Source organism: Astatotilapia calliptera, chromosome 14 (assembly GCF_900246225.1).
Source record: "Astatotilapia calliptera chromosome 14, fAstCal1.2, whole genome shotgun sequence".
In the NCBI taxonomy this organism is placed as follows: Eukaryota; Metazoa; Chordata; class Actinopteri; order Cichliformes; family Cichlidae; genus Astatotilapia; species Astatotilapia calliptera.
In genome coordinates this window covers 647,797-669,941 of record NC_039315.1, presented here as the reverse complement: position 1 = coordinate 669,941, position 22,145 = coordinate 647,797, and the positions used below count along the sequence as shown (strand labels likewise).

The 22,145-nt window shown below is 45.0% G+C and overlaps 1 protein-coding gene across 2 annotated transcripts; it reads right to left on the bottom strand.

Annotated features, from left to right (window-relative positions):
• Positions 1-3,513: 3,513 nt before the first annotated feature.
• abcg1 (ATP-binding cassette, sub-family G (WHITE), member 1) lies at positions 3,514-21,609 on the bottom strand. 2 transcript variants are annotated; one of them, XM_026192456.1, is made up of 15 exons: positions 21,371-21,609; positions 13,479-13,725; positions 10,577-10,694; positions 10,194-10,326; positions 10,067-10,117; positions 9,847-9,992; positions 9,194-9,317; positions 8,582-8,696; positions 8,363-8,508; positions 8,131-8,232; positions 6,780-6,948; positions 6,004-6,104; positions 5,031-5,189; positions 4,824-4,942; positions 3,514-4,734 (listed from the first exon to the last, which is right to left on the bottom strand). In XM_026192456.1, the coding sequence occupies exons 1-15, from the start codon at positions 21,581-21,583 to the stop codon at positions 4,506-4,508; spliced, it is 2,172 nt and encodes a 723-aa protein (XP_026048241.1). In that variant the 5' UTR covers positions 21,584-21,609; the 3' UTR covers positions 3,514-4,505. The 2 variants fall into 2 exon arrangements, with proteins under 2 accessions (XP_026048241.1, XP_026048242.1); XM_026192457.1 differs by lacking the exon at positions 5,031-5,189.
• Between the last annotated feature and the right edge of the window lie 536 nt (positions 21,610-22,145).

Sequence of the window (22,145 nt, the reverse complement as noted above, 5' to 3'; positions counted from 1 at the left end):
AGATGTTATTTTATATATTAAGCTTTGTATGTTGTTCAGTATATTTCTATGAAAACAAGAGGAACTTCAACACACAGCAGGATATTCACAGCTGAACCAGATATTTACACTTTATGGAAAACACAAGAACATTGTTTTACTGTACAACATCAATTTAGAGTCAACTTGTTTTGTTTTAGATAAATAAATATTGAAACATCTTTTGAATTAGTTAAATGTCAGAATAAAGAGAGACAGAGCTTCTATTTTAATCACTTTCATCAAATGTAGGAGCACATGTACACTAAGTTTATTGTTAATTATAAGAAACTGCAGACGATTCCATTCTGAGCTGAAGAAGCTTCTGATTGGTTCGTAGAGTCCATGTGAGTAAACTGGTGGCACAGCTGTGGATGCATATAAGGCAAAACACAGAGCCTGTTTCTGTGACATGGGAACATCAGGAGATGTCAACCAAAACACCAGGAAGAGAACTGTGGAGCTCCATAAGTGTGGCTCAGTTTGAATACAATTTGGTGCCATTTACAAGAAATACAGACAGTTTCTCTCTTTACTCTTAAAGTTAGGGTTAGAGAGAGAGAGAGAGGAACAGAGGGGGTGTTACGTCCCCCCCACCATGGTGGAGGCAAAGGTCCGAAGGAGACAGCAACACTGGACAACCACAATCAATGAAGGAGGAAGACAACAGGCAGGATTTATTGGTTGCTTGCCTCGATAGTCAAACTTAACAAAAGAAAGGAGGTGGGGGAGGAGGACTGGGCGGTTGATCCAAATCAAAGAAATTAATAAAACAAACAGAGGTCGATAGCTTCCAGGGCCTAACTGAAACAAAAAATGCAAATCAAAAGGCCTACCTAGCTACTACAAAAGGTCAGTGAAAACAAGAGTGGCATCAACCGCATAACCTAGTGTGACGAACAGTTTAAAACCTGCAATCAGTGTACAGGGTACCCCAGCTTACCTGTCCAGCCTCCCACCACACACAATACAAAGAAGCCTGTTCATGTGTTTGTCATAAAGCAGAAGCCAGCAGCCACCAGCTGGCCAGGGAGCTGCTCATTTGTAGTGATCCTCGGAGAGTGATTGGCCACCTGTGCCCAGACCAGCCAATAGACACATGCCAATCAACTTTGAACTGGCCAATAGGTGGAGGCCTGACACCTGAAAGATAAAAAGTACACCAAAAGAAAAGCCTCATCCTTTCCAGGGATCCCAGAACACTGTGAATCCAGAGCGAGACTTTATCCTGCACTCAGAGCAAAGCCAAAGATGTTTGCAGTCACTATCGTCTCTTACATCGTAATTTACAGTTACACAATGAAACTGTGTGATCGTTATGAGCTTTCAACATGGACACACAACACATAAATATACACAACAGGCAGGTTTATGTGATGTAAGGCGGGCATTATAGGGGAGGAGCTGGTGTTTGTGGTGCTGTACCGGCTTTCAGCTGGAGGGACAAACTGTTTATCACTGGTGGAGCACACAACGCTGCAGCTGGCCTTTTCCTGGCCACGTCCAGCATTTACTGAGCCCAGACCTGAGAGACAAGTTCCCACAATCCCTCTGTGCTAGAAAACACTTCCTGTCAGAAGTGGGATTTAAACCCACACCTCCAGGGGAGACTGGAACCTGAACAGAGCAACTTAGACTAAGACTAATCGCAGAGGCCCGGACTTGGTTTTGCTGGTGGCCCACCTGTGGGCTCCTACAGGGAAGAATTCAGCACAACACAAAAGTCGAGAAGATGTTGGTCCCACTACTGTGTTTGTTCTGAGAGCTGGGTCAGAACCTCATCCCTCTATCCAGTGAGAGCAGTACTCCACAAATACAATGAGGTAAACAACGCTACCACCCAGGCATCACTCTGACCAGTGTTTCTCTGTGAATGTCGCATTCCCGTGGCAGCGTGCTCGCTGCTCACTCAGATTAGAAGTTTTCTTCCCATGCAGAGTGTACAGCAGACGCTTATGTTTGTCTCACTTTTTACAGAATCAAACTCAAAGTAATGTGAGTACTTACAAGCTTTAAATGCTGCACAGTTGTACTCTCTCCATATTATCCATTGTTGAGGTACACCCATCTGTTACCACTAAAGTCACACGCACTCATGTCATTGTCATGAGACACTCTCACACATAAAATCATGGTTTAATAACGCAGTAACGCAGCGTGCTTACTGGAAAGTAACTTTAATTTGATTAATTTTTGTAATAGTAATCCCTTATTTTACTCATTACTTGTAATGCCCCTCCCTCATCCTGGTCATGGTGGATGGATGCCCCTCCCTCATCCTGGTCATGGTGGATGGATGCCCCTCCCTCATCCTGGTCATGGTGGACAGATGCCCCTCCCTCATCCTGGTCATGGTGGATGGATGCCCCTCCCTCATCACAGTCATGGTGGATGGATGCCCCTCCCTCATCCTGGTCATGGTGGACAGATGCCCCTCCCTCATCCTGGTCATGGTGGATGGATGCCCCTCCCTCATCACAGTCATGGTGGATGGATGCCCCTCCCTCATCCTGGTCATGGTGGACAGATGCCCCTCCCTCATCCTGGTCATGGTGGACAGATGCCCCTCCCTCATCCTGGTCATGGTGGACAGATGCCCCTCCCTCATCCTGGTCATGGTGGATGGATGCCCCTCCCTGACTGTGATTATGGCTGATGGATGCGTCTCCCTGACTGTGGTCATGGTTAGGATGTGTCTGAGTACAGAATGACCGCTCAGGTCTTATAAACTCTGCTTTAAACGTTTTTGCCCGTCTTGAATTAAGACAGGCAAAGCCTTCCTCGGCTGTGGTAATGATGATAAAACTGAACTTGACACTGTGAAGGTGATGTACATGTGTGTCTTCTCTCAAAATGCAGCTGCTGTTGTGGACAAACGAGCTGAGCCTAGGTTTGCCAGCACTTATCAGCTGGCAAATTAAGAACATCTCATTACAACGTTTGTGGTGTTGTCCTCTTGTGGGTGGTGGGGAGGACGCAGGAGGCACTAGAGGTTGAGTGCTTGGTGGATTGGGTGGCAGTCAGGGGCAGAGGTCTTGGTATTCTGATCCCCGGATTCCAAAAATGGCTTGTGATACATGGGTGTCGCCTCGCTCGTATGGAAGGGCCCCTGTTTAATCGTGTCTGAATCCCTCTGTGTGCTCTGCGTCTCTGATTCACATCTAAACTCTGATTTTATTTTCCTTTTCTCACTCTCTGAGTTTAAATCTGATTTTTATTTAACCACGTTTCAAAGATGAACATTTCCACTTTTGTGTTTTAAATTTCTGCTGTGAAATCAGATGTGACACAGTGATTAGAGCAGACGTCCAGTAGGATGAACGTCATTTCCCAGTAAACAGCTCCACCTGCTGGTTGCAGAGACACAGTGCAGCTAAGCGAGCTGCTCAGTTGCTTTATGTGAGGAAAAACATCTGCTGAGTTTTTCAGACAAAGCTGTTTGCCTGCTGTCGCAGGTACATACACAGTTAACCTGAATATTAAAAACAGACAGTGTAATGTTCCCATAATTCAGTTTAATTAGTTCTGTCACAGCCAGTGAAATGATCAGGAATAAACATCATCTCAACATGACAAATACTTTTGATATTTTCATTGTTTTGTTCATCCTACCTTTCAGAACACGGTGTGGGTAATTATTGTTTTATTGTTTTATTGTTTTATTGAAATATCAGTTTTTCTGTTTTTTCACAGGAAAGTTTTCTAAAATTTATTTAATGTGAATTTTATCAAAGTAAACAGATGTAATATTTGTGCTTAAACAGGTTCCAGCCAATGATTTTTATTCATATTTATTGTAAAACTTTTATATCTGAATCATGTGGATTTACTCCCAAACACTTTCCGCTCAAAAGTTTGATTTTTCATCATTTTTATCCCCAGTTAGTTTTCACCAGCAGCCCACTGAGTTTTGTTTTAGCCTCAAAAGAAAAGCTTCCAGGATCTAGAAGATTTTTGTTTGAAATCATGTGTCTTTGTGTGTGAATGTCGGTCGGGTGGATGGAAGATTAAAAACACTTTTAAATGCACTGCCGAAAACTTCATCCAACAGTTTTCCAGGATTTGCAAAATCTGAAACATTCCTGCATCACTGCCTTCAGTGGATCTGCAGAGGCAGGATGCTTAAACATGGAGGACAGAACTCAGGAAATCAGGGCCTCTGTGCTGCTCTCACCTTTGACCTCAGCAATAAACTAAAGAGGCAGAGATGTCATCATCCTGCAACTGCAGAGGCTTTTATTCTAAAAAGTAGAAATCAGTCAGGATGTGGCATGGTGAAACCTCCAGGATCCAGAAGACCAGCTCCTGGTCCCACAGGACCTCCATGAGACCATGAGATCTCCCCCTGTAGGCCTGCGGTGTCCTCACATGCCATCTCTTCTTCATGTGTTGTTTAAGAGCGAGTCAAAGTGGAGACAAACTGGACAGCTGCTCTTCGGCCTCCGGGCTCTTGCTCTGCGACTCCTCCTCTTCCTCCCGGCCTCGCTCTACCTCTCAGAGCTGATTTTGTACCGGAGGACAAAATAAGCAATGAGTCTCAGAGACAAAAAGAAGATGGTGAGGACAATGAAGTCCAGGTAGAGTTTGGCGTCCAGCATGTCCAGCTCCTTGAGGATTGCCTCAGACTTCTGGAAGTGACACGCCTCACCTTCACCGCAGTGAAGATCATCACGACCCAGGCTGTAGATGGACAGGATGACGCCTTCAAACCCGTACCTGAAACACACAAACACGTTCAGAGAGTGCAGCAGCGCCCCCTGCTGTGTGGATACAGCCGCAGGCCCGCCAGCTAACAGCGCCCCCACCTGACGTAAGAGATGTAGGACATCCACTGCAGGTACCAGGGGATGGTATCGAAGCTGACGAAGAACCCGGAGAACAGCAGAACCGGGATCGCCGTGACCGGACCCACAAACGTGGCCACCTACAGGAAGCAAACACACACGAGTGATGTCAGCACAGGAGCACACCTGTGAGCGGACAAGAGGTGATGGAGGAAACAGCGAGCGGACCTGCAGAGAGGTGGAGGCGGCTCCGATAAGCAGACCCAGACTCTGAGCCACCAGAGATGTCAGAATCCCCAGAGACAGGAAGAGGAAGAACCGGCCAGCGTCCGGAGGCTGAGCCGTCATCCAGTACACGATACTGCAGTACACCACCGGGAACACTACCTGTACAACAGCGACACTGCAGGTCAGCGGGTTGATACTGCCAGGTCTCCGTGTGCAACGTTAAGCTGAAGCTCTTAAATCTAGGTGTGCGTATTGCCACTGATTTCTACAACGATTCAATTCTGATTCACAAGGTTGGATTTTGACTCAGAAATATTATAATTCTGATCAATTATCTTGGATATGTACAGCATGTCCGTGTGCGTGCTGTCGGGCTTACATCCTTTTGCAGAATCTGTTCAAGCTGTTTTCAATGTTTGGTTATTGTTGAAATGGTTTTGTGAGGCTGTAGCTGAGATTCTGACATTTCTGGCAAAATACATCAAATTCAGGATTTCGTGAGTCGATATGGGATTATTAAAATCAAAAACTATTTTTTAAACCCACCCCTACTTAAATCTAATAAGGTTTAAGGCTTTCATTATTAGGGGTGTGGCCTCTTAGACTGACCAGTGGATAGTGATACAGACAGCTGTGGGTGTTCGCTGTCTGCTAGCCTGAGGTGAGGCATCCCTGAACTGGACCATTGCTGTTTTTTTTAGAACATTTCTAATGACATTATCAATATCATTAGCAGTTACCAGAAATATGGCCGGGGTGAAGTTACTGTATTAACTGACTATCCATCAAGGGTGAGCCCCCAAAGTTTCTAACAAAATGATAAACTGTGCCGTCAGAAAAATGACAATAAAACAAGATCTTTCATCATCTTTCATCTTCAAATGTGTCATTAAAGAAAGAGATTCAGGAGCTGGAACCAGGAGCTGCCACTCTAAGTGCAGCTTAGAGATCGATAAAGCTGTGTCTTTGTTACCTGGAAGGGGACATCAGCCATGGTTTTGGCCAGGTAGTACGCTTTCAGGCTGTACCAGTAGTTGAGGTGTTCTCTCAGAAAGACGCCCATCTCCAGAGGAACTGAAGCACAAAAACATGGCAGCAGGTTTTCAAAGGTTGCGACGAATAAAACTCGTCCTTATTACAGAGACTTAGTCTGATGTTCTCTGACAGCAGTTCCCAGAGCGACTGCTCGCTCATAAAATCCCAGAAAAGCTCAAATTTAAAGACACAATTTTACCGTCATTAATCCTGGCAATTGTGGGTGTCAGTTTAAGGATTTTCCCACTGCAGCCTGGATGGGTTTGGCCCTGAGAACATCAATAAAGCTTTTATTGTGTATGAGACAGAGAGTTCCTGAGTCAGAGCCGGCACCTTTGGTGCTGTTCAGGTAAAAGTGACGCACCTGTTGCTGAGCTCACCTCTGAACACTCAGCTCTATGCTTGAACCTCTGTGATGTCAGAGAGGCTAACACTTCAGAACCTCTGTTTACAAGAGGAAGCCAATCAGAACAAAGTTGTCTTTAAGGGGGAGGGGCTAAAACAGGTTGTATTGCAGGTAGGATAAATGGAGGTCTGTTGTTCTGTCCACCTTTGTAACAGCAGACCTCGTGTTACACAAGCCGATGAAGGACAGAGAACAGCTGCTCTCCAGCTCGACTCTGTGATGTATTTGTTACGCAGGTGACACCCTGATCTTACTCAAACGTCACCTGTGTGCAGGTAAAGTGACACAGCAGCTTGAGGCGGACTCACAGGTGAGCACCGTGGGCATCAGAGCGGCGAACATGAGGAACAGCATGGAGAAGAAGAGGAACCCCGAGTTACTCAGAACCTTCTTGGCTTCGTTCCCGATACCCAGATACAACAGACCAATAAGAACACCGATCCCAATGTGAGACGAGATCCTCAGGTGAGTCAGCACCTGCCAATGACAATGCCTTACTTCAAACTGCAATACTGCACAGTAATATTACCACACTGACAATGTTTTATTTCACAAATCTGTGCTGGAAACCGTCACCACGTGTTTAAGTTACAGTGAAAACAATGTTTTTGTGATTGAAAAGTAATCAGTAAAATGATGTCATTATATATGACCAGACTCAGACCAGAGTTTTAGGAAATTAGGAAGAAAATTGGCAAGAAATTATTTGTAAACCCGTCTAAGGAGCTTAGAAAGAAAAGCATCTGGACTTCTTTAAGTTTCTTGAAGACATTTCATCTGAGAAGCTTCTTAAATTCTATGAGCAGCTGGTGAAGAGTCACAGATTTTTACGCCCAGCGCCCTGTATCAGGATGGAGGCAGCTACGGTTGTAGCCACAGCTGGGGCAGACTGACAGAAGCGAGGCTGCCATTTCGCGCCATCGGCCCTTCTGGCCAACACCAGTAGGTGGTAGGTGAAGTGTCTTGCCCAAGGACACAACGACCTTCCGATTACAAGACGAACACCCACTCTTGAGCCACGATCGCCCCACTGGAGACACCAAACAGCCACCTTGACAGGACAACACTCAGTTGTTCACATGCATCTAAAGGTCAAAGGTCACTCTTTGAGAGTAATCCAATGATGTTCAGGAACAAATGAGGAAACAAAGTAGTTGAGATCTCTCAGTCTGGAAAAAGGGAGTTTTTCCTTCCCACTGTCGCCAAAGTGCTGCTCATAGGGGGTCATATGATTGTTGGGTTTTTCTCTGCATGTATTATTGTAGGGTCGACCTTACAGTATAAAGCGGATTTAGGCAACTGTTGTTGTGATTTGGAGCTGTATAAATAAAACTGAATTGAACTGAAGTTGTTGCTGCTGAGGGTGGCCCAAACCAGTTTTTAAGTTTAGGGGGCCATCACTTGGTTTGGATATTTTTCCCCTAAAAATAAACACCTTCATTTAGTAACTGCATTTTGTGTTTACTTGTGTTATCTTTGTCTAACATTTAAATTTGTTTGATCTAAAACATAACAAAAATATAAAAAATAGAAAATTGGGAAGGAGACAAACACTTTATCACACCAGTATAAATGGTAATGATAATTGTTATGTCAGAGTGATGGAAAATGGTGTCATCTGTGTGAATCTGAGGTGACGTGTACGGAGGTGTTTGTCACCGAGTCTCTGAGGATGCTGAGAAAGGTCCTCCTGAACAGGATGGAGAACTGCGTCATGCAGCTAGCAGAGAAGCTGTGACAGCCTTCAAACGATGAGCTCTCCTGACGGGAGATCATCACAGGTACATGTTGATTTTCAAAGGACTCATTCGTCATGAAACATTCACAGGAGGTAAAGCGAAAACCTCCCTCTCATCAACCAATCACAACAGAGGGCGTGCTGTTTTTTTACCTCCTCGGTGCGCTGCCACAGGAAGGGGTGGAGGGTGCTGTCTCCGTTGAGCTCGGGCTGGTGGTCTTTCTCACACTTCCTCTCCTGAGCTGCCATCACCAGCCTGATCATCTGGTCCCCGTACTCTCCGGACGCCACCTCCATCACTGCGCACAGAACCCATCAGTGAGTCTGACGCCGCGACGGCCGAGTGGGAACAGCTCGCCGGGCGAGCCTTACCGAAGTCAGCGGGGTTGTGGTACGTGGGGCAGTTCAGCCCGAGGTCTCTCAGGTACGGGACCAGACTGGACACCTGTCCCCTGTAGATACACTGACCCTGACTCAGCACGTACAGCTGAAACACGCACAGAGAGACAGACACAAGTGAAACCCGCACTGAATCATGTTTCTTATCATTCTGTGGACCCACACCAAGGTTTTCAGCTCCAAACACCTTTGTAGAGCACTTCCTGTTCTTCTCTCATCCTTAAAACCTGAGCAGGAGGAAACGGATTTCACCCCATCATACAAACTGTTACAAGTGCTCACTCGAAGCTTCTTTACACCACATTTACTCCTCTACACAAACTTGATTTTATCCCCTTTAAAAGCTCTTTGCCCCCCTCACACTCTGATTAGCAGATGACCCTCTAACCCACTGAAGGAAATGTAATCATTTATTTATTGCTTCTGACATTAGAGCTGCTTCTATAAATGTTTCAAACTGTTTCAGATCTTCAGAAAAAGAACCGCTGCTAACACTTCTGTGCATTGTCCAGCCACACGTTCATGTGATACCGGTTTACACCACTAGATGGTGCAGTGAGTCAGTGTAACGTGGAGGAGGGTCACCTTGTCGAAGAGCTCGAACAGTTTTGCGCTCGGCTGGTGGATGGTGCAGATAACCGTCCGTCCTCCTCGAGCCAGAGCTTTGAGCAGAGACACCACTTGGAAACATGACGAGCTGTCCAGGCCACTGACACACACACACACACACACACACACACACACACACACACACACACACCTTCATAGAAGCTCAGCATGAAGCAGAAACATGACCAAACATCACTCACATGTAGAATTTGAAGTACAGCTTGTTCTGATCAAACGTCTGAAATAAGTCAAGTAAAAATAAAACAGCTGTGCTTTGGCACGACTGATCTCTGAGGCAGCGAAACCATTTCACACAGGTGAGTGGCGGGACCAGGAGTCGAACCACAGATCTCCCTGCATGATCCTATGTGTCAGGCATAACGTTTAAAATGAGTCTGCACAGTCTGAAAGGCTCTAAAAGCGTTCAGCCTGCGCAATTCAAAAATTGCTTTAGTGCAAAGATTTAAAGTTGGTTAGGAAGACTGAGCTGACTGAGTGGAATGGTTCAGCTGCTTTTCATTGGCTGAGGACAGAGCACCGTGGTCAGGACTGATATCCGACCTTCTGTGACCTTCTGCCAGCTTGGGATGAACCACGGAGAGGACCTGGAGGTCAACCTGATTTCTTACCTCGTGGGTTCATCGAAGAACATGACCGGCGGATTGTTGACAAGCTCCAGAGCGATGGCCAGCCGCTTCCTCTGCCCCCCCGACAGGTGAGACGTCCTGGTTTGAGCACATTCCAGCAGACCCAGAGCCATCAGGATGTCCTGGACCTGAAGGAGCAGAGATCCGAGTTCAGCCTGAGGGTAGAGTCTGAGATCAGGGAGGCCAGGAGCGATCGGCTCACCATGTCTCTGCGCGCCTCCTCCTTCTCCTGCAGCTTCAGGCTGGCCGACACCTGCAGAAACAGAGAGCAGGGTCTGCGATTACTGCGGTCTGCAGTAGGCTGAACGCTGAGGCTCAGCAGCACCTACCATCATGGCCTCCTGGACACTGAGGTGAGGCAGCAGCATGTCGTCCTGCATGATGTAACAGGAAACCTTCCGGAAAGAGCGCAGGTCTCTGGGCTGCCCGTTGATCAAGATCTCGCCCTTCATCCCCGTCTCCCTGTACGCAAAGACAGACGTGCACTGAGCGCGCTCTGGACAGATCCACTGACCTGCAATCAGTAATCAGATTCTTCACTAGCATTTACTGACACACACAGAGGTACAGCAGGCCGATGTGAGGATGCGGTAAAGCTCTCAGACTGAGATGTAACATAATCTGAAAACATTTTTAAAACATCTGCAGCTGAGAGCGCTATGACCTCAACCTCACACTCAGTCATCATCTCCGCCCTGATGGATGCACCCACCTGTACCCGGCCAGGATATTCATGAGCGTGGACTTTCCGGCTCCTGAGGGCCCCATGATAGCCACCAGGTCCCCACTGGTGAATTTCCCAGAGATGGCTTTGAGCAGAGTTTTGTAACCTGAGGCGAACAGAAACAATCAATGTGCAGGTTTCCCAGCCGCTCACAGAGCCGCTCTTTGTGCTCGAACTCTCGGCTCAGGTTTCCCATCAGTTTGGAGTTTTTCTCTCATTCATGCAGACCAGCAGCTGCTCTCACACTTTAGCCGCTCCGCTCGGCTTCTGTGCGAAAAACAAACACTCCCGCTCATCCTAAAGGCTCACTGCTGATGTTTCAGTGCTGACGGTCTGGACTCAGGTCAGTTTCAGAACTCGGTGAGGCTCGTGCATCGTCCCGAAACAGACCACGTTTCTCCTGGACCTGCAGATGTGCTTCAGACATCTACAGGTCCATCAGAGACCCTCCCAACCCTTCAGCTGTCCCTCACTTACTCCGAGCAGCTACCCTGATCATAGTGTGACCAACCAGAACATTTACATCAGCGTGAGTCCAAAAACCCCTGCAGCAATCATGAAAACATCTTCAGTAATCTGCTGTTAGTGTTTTGTCCTCACAGTGAGCTCAGCATCAGACTTATCCACAAGTTTCACAGTCTCAAAGCAAACAGTCACTCATGACTGAAACACAGTGAAGCACACATGTAAGAACGTGTGTGCCGGGCTGAGAAACCATGAAGAATGTGCTGACACCTGAAATCCTGTCTCAGAGACCAGGTTTCTGAGGTTGTCGTTATTAAAACTGAGGAGTGTGTTACACGTTACACACAGAGGCTAAACGCGCTTTAATGAGATTATTAGATTTAATCTGACCAACAGTACCCTCCGCACACTGTACACCCATGACTGTACACCAACCCACCAGCCAACATCATCGTCATGTATGCTGAGGACACCACTGTGTTTGGGCTCATCTGTGATGGAGATGAGACGGCGTACAGGGTGGAGGTAGAGAACTTGTCCTGCTGGTGCTCAGAAAATAACCTGAAGCTGAACATCCTTCAAACCAGAGAACACATGGACTTCTCCCTGAAGTCCATGATGGAGAACGGGTGGTACTCGGGGGCCACGACCGAGAGCAGAAAGACAGCTATTACAACTATTCTAGCCTGTTAGCGCCTTGTACATGCCCCATTACATCAACCCTCACGTCTTCATCTGCTACTCTGCTTCATGGATCTATCTTTCTGGCCTTTTAATAACATGTGATCGCATGTTAACAGATTCTGTTGGCCTGAAAAGCATCAAAGAACCAATCAAAGGTTTTGTGTGAAAATTACAATAGAAAACCTGTAAATGTTTTCAAACTCACACCTGCACGCTGTTTTTGTGCACCTGAGCAGGTGTGAAATGTTCTCAGTGAAACTCATCTTTTCTAATATGAACAAAGAGTTTGGCTGAGCTCCATAATAATGGTCTGTAACCTGAGGCTATCAGAGTCTCTAACAGATCTAGTTTCAGCTAGAGGTTCCCGGCACAGCTTTACACAAGCACTATGTTCATTTTCTTGCTCAGGACCAATCAGAGGTAAGATGAGGTAAAGACCGTACAATGATAGAAGGAAAACAGAAAACCCCAACAATCAAATGACCCTCTATGAGCAAGTACTATGTGACAGTGGGAAGGAAAAACTCCCTTTTAACAGGAAGAAACCTCTGGCATCCTGTCTTCCTTCTCTCGCCCCAACCAATCACAGCATATGGCCCCGCCCCTCCCTGAGCCTGGTTCTGTCGGAGGTTTCTTCCTGTTAAAAGGGAGTTTTTCCTTCCCACTGTCGCCAAAGTGCTTGCTCACATTGGTCATATGATTGTTGGGTTTTTCTCTGTATGTGTTATTGTAGGGTCGACCTTACAGTAGGATTTAAAGTTAAAGTGGATTTAGGCAACGGTTGTTGTGATTTGGAGCTGTGTAAATAGAATAGAATTGAATTGAAAATTGAATATTAACACATAGTGAGTGAAGAAGAAACACCCTGTGCATCATGGGAAGGGATTCCCTAAAATAACAATCCGACCCATTCTCAAGCCTGAGCAGAGCTCAGATGTGGGCGGGTTCACGAGCGGTGACATCATCGCTTGTTTTCTTGTTCTTGCGTCTTTATTTTCAGGCAGCGAGCGACGGCGCGTCCTCCAATCTGACCTGCAGCTATTTACAGCAGAAGACCCAGCTGAGATTAACAGATTACAGCCGCTAATCCAGCGAGCGCACAAACACACAGCAGCCAAACCGAGAGCACCCAACGGCTGCCTGCTGACGCACAGCCCATCATTAACAATAAAAAGTCAAAAGAATGACATGAACCCTGTGAGGTCGGCCATCACCTTTGACCTCTCCAACTGGACAAATAAAGCCCCTAGATGGATAGATCTATGCACACACACACATATATATGTGAATATACTTTTTCTGTTCAGGGCTATAAAATGTGAAGCCGTCTGAGATTAAATTTGTGGGTTTATGAGTCGGTCAGAAGCGTTTATGTCAGATCTTCTCTTGCGTTCTGCAGACTCAGCATCTCTGTGAGGTTCAGGGCGGCTCTGATGTTGGTGTTCAAAGGTCAATGGTCACTGTGACTGTCTTTAGTCAGTCTTAGGTTGGCCTGATTCACATCTCTGTGGAAGCCTTTTAAAATAGAAGCATTCAGACCAGCTCCTCCTGCTGTCCTGATACTTTTTGCTGTTATAGGAGCGTGACTCAGGATCTGTAATGAATAAACCAGCTACAACACAAGGCTGAATCGTGCTCTGGATTATTTTCCACCCTTGAGGCATTAGCTGGCATTGAATTTACAGTGACAGTGTGTTTATTTTCTGAACCTCTGCCATCTTTGTTTTGTGTATGACTCTACCTTTCTTCCTCCACCAGGGTCCCTCTCTGACCACGAAGGAGACGTCTTTGAACTCAATGTTGACCGCGGGTCTGCGAGGTAATGAGGAGAACCTCTGGGCCTCCATCAGGTTGTTGTCCACCTTCTTCAGGTGTCCCTGCAGCAGTGGCGTCTGCTGGCTGCCAGCCAGCCGCTTGTTGACCACCTCATCCATACAAAGACAAACTGTCCGGGGATCCAACATAAGGTCAGGGGGCCCGTTGGTATTCTGAAGGTGAATAAAAGGAATCCGGCTTAAGACAACCATAGCTGACCATCTGAGAATGTAAGCAAAAAGGTCCATCAATCCATCCATCCACCATCCATCCATCAATCCATCCATCCATCCATCCATCCATCCATCCATCCACCATCCATCCATCAATCCATCCATCAATCCATCCATCCACCATCCATCCTTCATCATCCATCCATCATCCATCCATCCATCCATCCTTCATCATCCATCCATCAATCCATCCATCCACCATCCATCCACCATCCATCCATCAATCCATCCATCCATCCACCATCCATCCTTCATCATCCATCCATCAATCCATCCATCCATCATCCATCCTTCATCATCCATCCATCAATCCATCCATCCACCATCCATCCTTCATCATCCATCCATCCATCCATCCATCCACCATCCATCCATCAATCCATCCATCAATCCATCCATCCACCATCCATCCTTCATCATCCATCCATCAATCCATCCATCCATCATCCATCCTTCATCATCCATCCATCAATCCATCCATCCACCATCCATCCACCATCCATCCATCCATCCATCCATCCATCCATCCACCATCCATCCATCCAACCATCATCATCCACCATCCATCCATCCATCCAACCATCATCATCCACCGTCATCCGTCCACATTATCATCCATCCATCCATCCACCATCCATCCACCATCCATCCATCAATCCATCCATCCACATCATCATCCGTCCACATCATCTTTCATCCACCCACATCATCATCCATCCATCATCCATCCATCCATCCATCATCATCCATCCATCATCATCATAATCATCATCATCCACATCATCATCCATCCATCCATCCACCATCCATCCACCATCATCCATCCAACCATCATCATCCACCGTCATCCGTCCACATCATCATCCATCCACATCATCCATCATCCATCCACCGATATCATCATCCATCCATCATCTGTCCAGATCATCATCATCATCATCCATCCATCCACATCATCATCCATCCATCCATCATCATCATCCATCCATCATCCATTCATATCATCCATCCATCCATCCTTCATCATCCATCCCACCATCATCATCCACCCAAAATCATCATCCATCCATCCATCATCCATCCTTCATCATCCATCCAACCATCATCATCCACCCAAAATCATCATCCATCCATCCTTCATCATCCATCCAAACATTATCATCCACCCACATCATTGACTGATTGATTGGTAATTTATTTCAACATGTGAACAATATACAAGTACATTTAGAAAAGAAATAAGAGAGAAAAAAATACTATACAAATTACATACAAAAAAACATTCTGATTAATTTACATGTTGAAAGGGAGTGGGAAGAAGTATACACTTATTTAATCCCACCCCTGTCCCATAAATTATCAGTGAATATTTAGTCAGCTTCCTTACTGATATAATTTGTAATAAAAATAGTGAACAGATTTCTGATATACTATATACTATAATATCACATCATGAATTTTTTGTTTGTTTGTTTTTAAATAGAGACATTCACTTAATTTAAATATTTTCCTTTTCTTTATAGATCGAGAAGATCATATTTTTATAACTCTTTTTGAACAGTTTTATGTTTGGACGTTGCTTTAATTCCATATTCAGTTTGTTCCATAGTTTCACTCCATGAACAGAAACACAAAAGCCTTTTCTTGTAGTACGTGCCTTCATTGTTTTGAAGTTACAAAAACCCCTTAAATTATAACTTCCTTCTTTCAAAAAAAACATACTCTGAATATTACCTGGCAGTTCTTTATTTTTTGCTTTGAATAGAATTTGTGCTGTTTGGAATTTCACTATATCGTCAATTTTCAATATTTCAGACTGCAAAAATAGTGAGTTTGTATGTTCCCTATAACCTGCATTGTGGATGATTCGAATTGCTTTTTTTTTTTAAGACATCATCATCCATCCACGTCATCCATCATCCATCCATCCATCCACCCACATCATCATCCATCCACGTCATCCATCATCCATCCATCAATCCATCATCCATCATCATCCATCCATCATCCATCATCCATCCATCAATCCATCCATCATCATCCATCCATGTCATCCATCATCCATCCATTATCCGTGTACATGTTTTTTTCAGTGTTTTGCTAAAATAAAAGCTGAACCTAAGCTGTACCACAGAGACTTGGTAAAAGCTTACAGATTTTGGTAAAGCTGGTCCTGTACACACAGTATCACAGACTCTCGCCTGGATGATGCACTCACATATATCTGTAGTCCTTGCTCTAATCTCAGCCTCAGTCACACTAGAACTAAACAATGTTCACTCCGCTGAATCTTTGTTTTTTCAGACTCATGGTAAAGCAACTGATAACAGCACAGGACAGAGAAGACCACTGACAGCTGGAGAGCCACAAAGGTGAATGAAAAAAATATGACTGTGTATAGCGTTTACAGTTTAAACCATTGAAGCGTGTGTTGGTGTGAAGAGAAGCTGAATGAATTCACTCATCAGGGCAGGCGGGTTTCCTGCATGAGTGGTTAGCTCGCGACTGTAACCTGATTGTAGGTGCAGCGGTGAGATCAATGAGCCTTTGAGGGGTCGGTGGTCAAAAAAGTGCTCTAGGAGCCATTGTTTGTTGTTGTTACCTTATGTGGTCACTTTTTGTGTTTTAACAGTATGGCATGTTTTTATGGTAGACACATGTAATTAGAGTCAGGTGTTGTTGGTCAGAAGGAGCAAACGGTTTGTGGCCGCTGATAAGAGTCTGCTGAACAACAAATGCAACTGATGGAAAGCAATAAATGTGTTAAACAGGCAAGATAAGTATGGCTGGAGTTATTGAACCAAGTTTCATTCATAATAGTGGCATTGCGTCACCTCTGCCAACGAACACCTCGGTAGCTTCAAGCGTAGGCTTAGCCTCTTGTGATGGCCAAAACCACGGCCGCACTAAAAGTGGGCAACTCTTACATATTTTAATTCATTCCTTCATCTAAACACATTCACACACACTTTGGTTTGCAATAAGTTTATTGACTGGTTTGAACACATTTGTTCTATTCGCAAGCGCGTACATTTAGTTTACTTATATATTAATACCAATTCATTTCTGATTTTTGGTTTGATTGTGACTAATCTTTGTCTCTTTTACTGGTTTCTTACCTGCCATCATCCCTGGCATCTTTTGTTGCCAGACAAAAGATATTGGCCAGTGTTTAAAAAACTTAAATACATAGATGGGCTGACTGGACCACACCACCACTTCCTGTTGAAGGGGGCAGAATGTGTATTTTCTTTAGTTAACCTCCTAGGACCTGGCGTCCACATATGTGGACATCGCATTTTGGGTTAGACTAAAATACTCAATTTTGCTCTACAAGGGCCTGATATCCACTTATGAGGGCATTATACTGATACTGTTCAATCAAAATTTTAAATGAATATCCTCATATGTGGCTCTCATTTTTCTTAGAAAAATAAGACAGCTGGGATAGGCTCCAGCGCCCCCGGCGACCCTGAAAAGGATAAGCGGAAGCGAATGGATGGATAAAAATCAGGTAAAAAAAATCAGGTAATTTTTACATTCATTAGGTCCCAATCAGCCCAGATATCAAAGAGAAATTAAAAATGCTGCCGTGGAAGAGTTCGGGTCTTAGGAGGTTAAACATGTTTTTGTAGTTAACTAGATATCTGAGTTTAATGTTTTTGATTTCCTTCTTTGCTGTTTAGTTTATTAACAAACTGAACTGCATCGTTTTTGTGGTATGTGATTGTGTTTAGTTGTCGCTGTTTTGTCATAGTGGTCTGATCAGCCATTATATATACCATCCATCCACTTCCGCTTATCCTTTTCAGGGTCGCGGGGGGCGCTGGAGCCTATCCCAGCTGTTATGGGGCGAGAGGCGGGGTACACCCTGGACAGGTCGCCAGTCTGTCGCAGGGCCAACACACAGGGACAGACAACCATTCACACTCACATTCACACCTAGTGGCAATTTGGATTATCCAATTAACCTATCCCCACAAGCTGCATGTCTTTGGATGGTGGGAGGAAGCCGGAGTACCCGGAGGGAACCCACGCAAACACGGGGAGAACATGCAAACTCCACACAGAAAGACCCCAGCCTGATGGTGGAATTGAACTCAGGACCTTCTTGCTGTGCGGCAACAGTGCTAACCACCGTGCTGCCCATTATATATACCTTTGTGTGTCATTTCCTGTTTGGGTCAGTTATGTTTGTTTGGGCAGTCGTTTCACATTTCTTTGGCTGAGTTTAGTTTTTTTTATGAGCTCAACATTTTTGTTTTGTAAATATAACTTTTTGGGTTAAATAAATGAAAACCTGTTTTTCTAACTCCTTGTGCAGTACAGTGAGAGCGCGCCGATAATAGAGTTTCGAACCTCTATCCCTCCTTAAAAAGCTGACTGAGGAGCCTGCTGGTTGTGATTGTCAGCTCTCATCCTGCAGAGCCGAATGTTTGTTGTCTGGGTTTGTTGATTCTCTACATGTTTTCCAGCAGGCCTGGACGCAGACGTGGATGTAGTCAGATTAGGTACAGGTCTATACAGGCCAGAACATCCAGACTGGCCAACAGCCTGTATCCACAGGCTGTGAGGCTCCTGAACTCTCTGCCCCCCTCTCATGGACAATAACCATATCCAACTTCTTAATAGCAATGAACTGGTCTGCATTGGTGCATCATATCTTTATTCTCTTCCCCCTCCTGCCCCCCCCCCCCCCCCCTCTTTCTTAAATAGATAACTATCATATCTGATATCATATCTCACAGTACAATAATATTGAATGGGTTGCATTGTTGTATTTTGTCATGTTTCTCAGGTCTTTGTCTGAATTTCTACGAACATTATTGCTAAGGATTGTCTTATTGCATTGGAGTCACACTGGGTTAAATATGTACACTTGGGTTTTAAGGGGTATTTATTATTTTCTTCTTTTTTTGGGGTTGTATGGAAGCCCCAAACGCAATTTCATTGTTCTTGACAATGACAATAAATAAATAAATACTAAATACTAAATACTATTAGCTGTCAGCTAGTCCGGTGTTGTTCCTGTAGGACGGCCATGTGTGACTGACCTGACCCAAACGAGGCACTAATCTGCCTTCGAGCAGGAGGTAACTGTCGGGCAGAGCTTAGTCACCGAGCTAAAGAACAGGCTGAGTGCAGGATTTAAACTGAGCACCCGGCTGCTGTGATTCAGCAAAACTATTGCTATGGTCACCATGGTAACCCTTATCATTGATTTCTTCACTCTCAGTACTGAGATCTAAATTACAATTGAGGATTATCTGCGGGTCTTCACAAACTGAATATAAAGGTCAGTATCAGAGGTTTCTCCACTCCGCGTGATGAAGCATCAGTGCCTGAGATGTCTCTTGCGCCATCTTGGTTCTTGTTTTCAGGAAGTGACCATATTTGGATGAGAGGAAGGAGCACTAAGTTAAGAGCTAGTTATCAGTCTACAGACACAGATACCTGCTAATCAATAACAAAATCCCACAGTTTCCCTCATTGACCCTGGAGCTCAGTTTGTTACTACGGCAACCTCACAGCAGACATATTATTGGTCACAGGTGTTTGATGTCACCTGTCAGCCAAAATTTGAGAAAACAATTTAAAAACAAAAATGATTTCTTGCCTGGGAGTTTTTCCATCTTTGTTTTTTTGGCTCATCTAACATTTTTCAGACGTCTCCATTTGTCTGCTTAAAAAAACTACCAAATAACTTTCCTGTCATTACTCATCACTGCAGCATGAACAGCTTTACATCACTGACTCATGTTGAGAATATTTTTCTATGTGGAAGTGATGCTTTTTGTAAAACTCGAGCAGAATAGGAATACATACACATAACTAATAATTTGTGACCACACAGACAGGAGCAGAGATAATCCTGAGCTCAGAAACATATAAACATGTGACTAAACAAAGAGCTTTTCAGGAAATCAGAAGATTTCAGGATGTTTACGAGGAAACTTTGTGTGTGCAGCAGTAAAGGAAGTACAAGTACTGTACCTGTGGATCACCTCATAAATTGACTGCAACATAAGTATAATCTGAAAACTGTACTTAAATTACTGTATTTTATTCCTCCGGACAATTGTACTGCTGGAGCATCGAGACACCTGCAGCAACAGATGAATGTGTTCCTCCATTTGGTTTGTAAAAGTTCTTAAAGTAGTGAGAAACCTTTGTTGTGACTCATCGTTTCAGCCCATAAACTGTACGATTTTAACATCATCCGATTTTTACAAGTTCTCCATGGTTTGTGTAAAAGTCTTAGTAAAAGACTCAATGGAGGAACAAGTACCACACATTTATACTCAAGTATTAAGTAAATGTACTTACACGTGTTAAGAAAGGAGAAAGGCTTCTATCCTCCCAGCACGAGTCCGCTCTGTGAGAGCTACTAAACTTTCAAAACTTCCAGTCGTGGGCGTGGCTACTGGAGCCCCGCCCCTGCGTGGAATTTGATTGTCACACCCCGAAACAGTGCTGTGACATCACCACAGCCCGGGCAGACATTAGGAGGGGCCACAAGGAGGTCTCGATTATAACTGCACCTCCTCCAGCAGAGGCAGCAGTGAGTCATGATGTTTGGTCTCTGTGGATAATCTCAGCCATCATAACAACGGTACGCTGCGAGGGTGTTTAAATTGTAGGAAGTCTTAAAGTTTGCATTGTCAGAGGCGTGGCCTTTTGACTGACAGGTGGATGGTGACACAGGCGGCTGTAGCTGCGAGTTTCACTTGAACCTTTTGGAGCATTTTTAATGATACTATCTGACCAATAATATCGCTGCTGTGAGGGTACTGTACTCACAGACAGTCGACGAAGGCTGATGTTACTGAATTAGCATCATCTGTATCTGCGTGATGCTCCATACAGTCTCACCAAGCTGGCTAGCATTAGCACGCCACCCTCTCGTTTACGTCTGGGTAAAAAACAACGCTGTGGTGGTTAAACGCTAAAATGTGAATCCTGAAACGAATGAGTGATTTCAGTGTGCTTACTGCCATCTATTATATACAGTCTTTGTCCCTGCAGATTTACGATTTAAGCCGGAGGTCTGAGCATTATTTAGCAATGTTCAAAGCTTAGTACATATATTTTCCCCTCATTTAAAAAATCCTCTAATCAACCCGTGTGTCCACCCTGACTCCATTTTCACTATAGCCCAACATTTCATGCAGTAGGTTTCCAGTCTTGGCAGTAACTGTCTTAGAGAAACAATCCCAACAGAGGCACTAACACCCCGGCACTACAGAACTGCCCCTTCAGTGCGTGAACACAGAAACGATGAGGATAACCCCGCAGTATCATTCAAGTTAAAATCATATTATCATCATGAGAAGAGCTCTGCTCATATCATCAGGACTCTCCTCTTCCTCCCTGAGGAGCTGACCTTGGTGCAGTGGAGCTGCAGGACTGTTAACTTCTTTAAAACCCAAACATGTGAGATTTGCTGAGCCTCACACAGCTGACCGTCACATTCAGGCTGATTCCCACACAGATCTCGTTGCTTAGAAAGCGGTTTCCTTTCCTTAAACCAGCAGGAGACACAGAGGGTCACCCCTCATCATACCTCTGGAGTCCTCATACTCACCATGATGATGGAGTTGGTGACAGTGGGGTTGTGGACGGACCAGGCAGCCATCAGACAGGCCATGGCCGAGAGACAGCAGCACTCTGACACACACACACATCTGATCAGTACCTCACTGACAGGCAGCAGCCTGCACTCATGGCCCTGCCCCCTCACCACTAACCCCACCCCTGTCTGGTGGCCACACCCCTCTCTGTGAGCAGTGAATAACATCAGTGGTGCTGCCTTAAAGAGAACAATTTAAAAACATGTACAATAATCTGCCAGCGTTTTTTTTTATTTGTGTTTGTCACCTAAAAACAAACAAACAAACAAATTTCCACAGGTGCTCTACCCACAGCCTGTAAATAACAGATGGACACTGCCACCTGGATAATGTCAGATTAACGGGAAAACAGACCAAATTTAAACACGCTCATTTATGATGAAGGTCTTTAGACCGATGATCCCAAACACTCACCGCAGAGCTCCCTCTGAGTCTGCTGGGGGCTTCTTCCTGTCGCCAAAGTGCTTACACGTGGTTGTCTGATTGTTGTTGTTTCTGTGTTATTTAGCTTAATGCTAACCCAGCAGCCGTGTGCCGGGCTGACTCCAACAGTTTACATTTGAACCAGTTTGACCTCATTATGGTTAAAAACTCCTGTGTTTCACATAAATTTTGTGTTTGAGCAGCTTCAGCCTCTTGGACCCTGAGCATTTTAGCTGCCACCATCTTGGTTTTGGGGTGGAGTCTCAGAGGCCATTTGAAGACGTGTGAGTATCAGACGGTCTCTAC

Excerpts from the sequence above, each read along its gene's own strand:
- abcg1 (XM_026192456.1), bottom strand. The coding sequence starts at position 21,583 with ATGTTATTCACTGCTCACAGAGAGGGGTGTGGCCACCAGACAGGGGTG. Across the intron at positions 9,993-10,066 it reads AGGAGGCGCGCAGAGACATG|GTCCAGGACATCCTGATGGC; the intron begins GTGAGCCGATCG and ends CTGCTCCTTCAG. Across the intron at positions 6,105-6,779 it reads GATGCCCACGGTGCTCACCT|TTCCTCTGGAGATGGGCGTC; the intron begins GTGAGTCCGCCT and ends TTTGTGCTTCAG.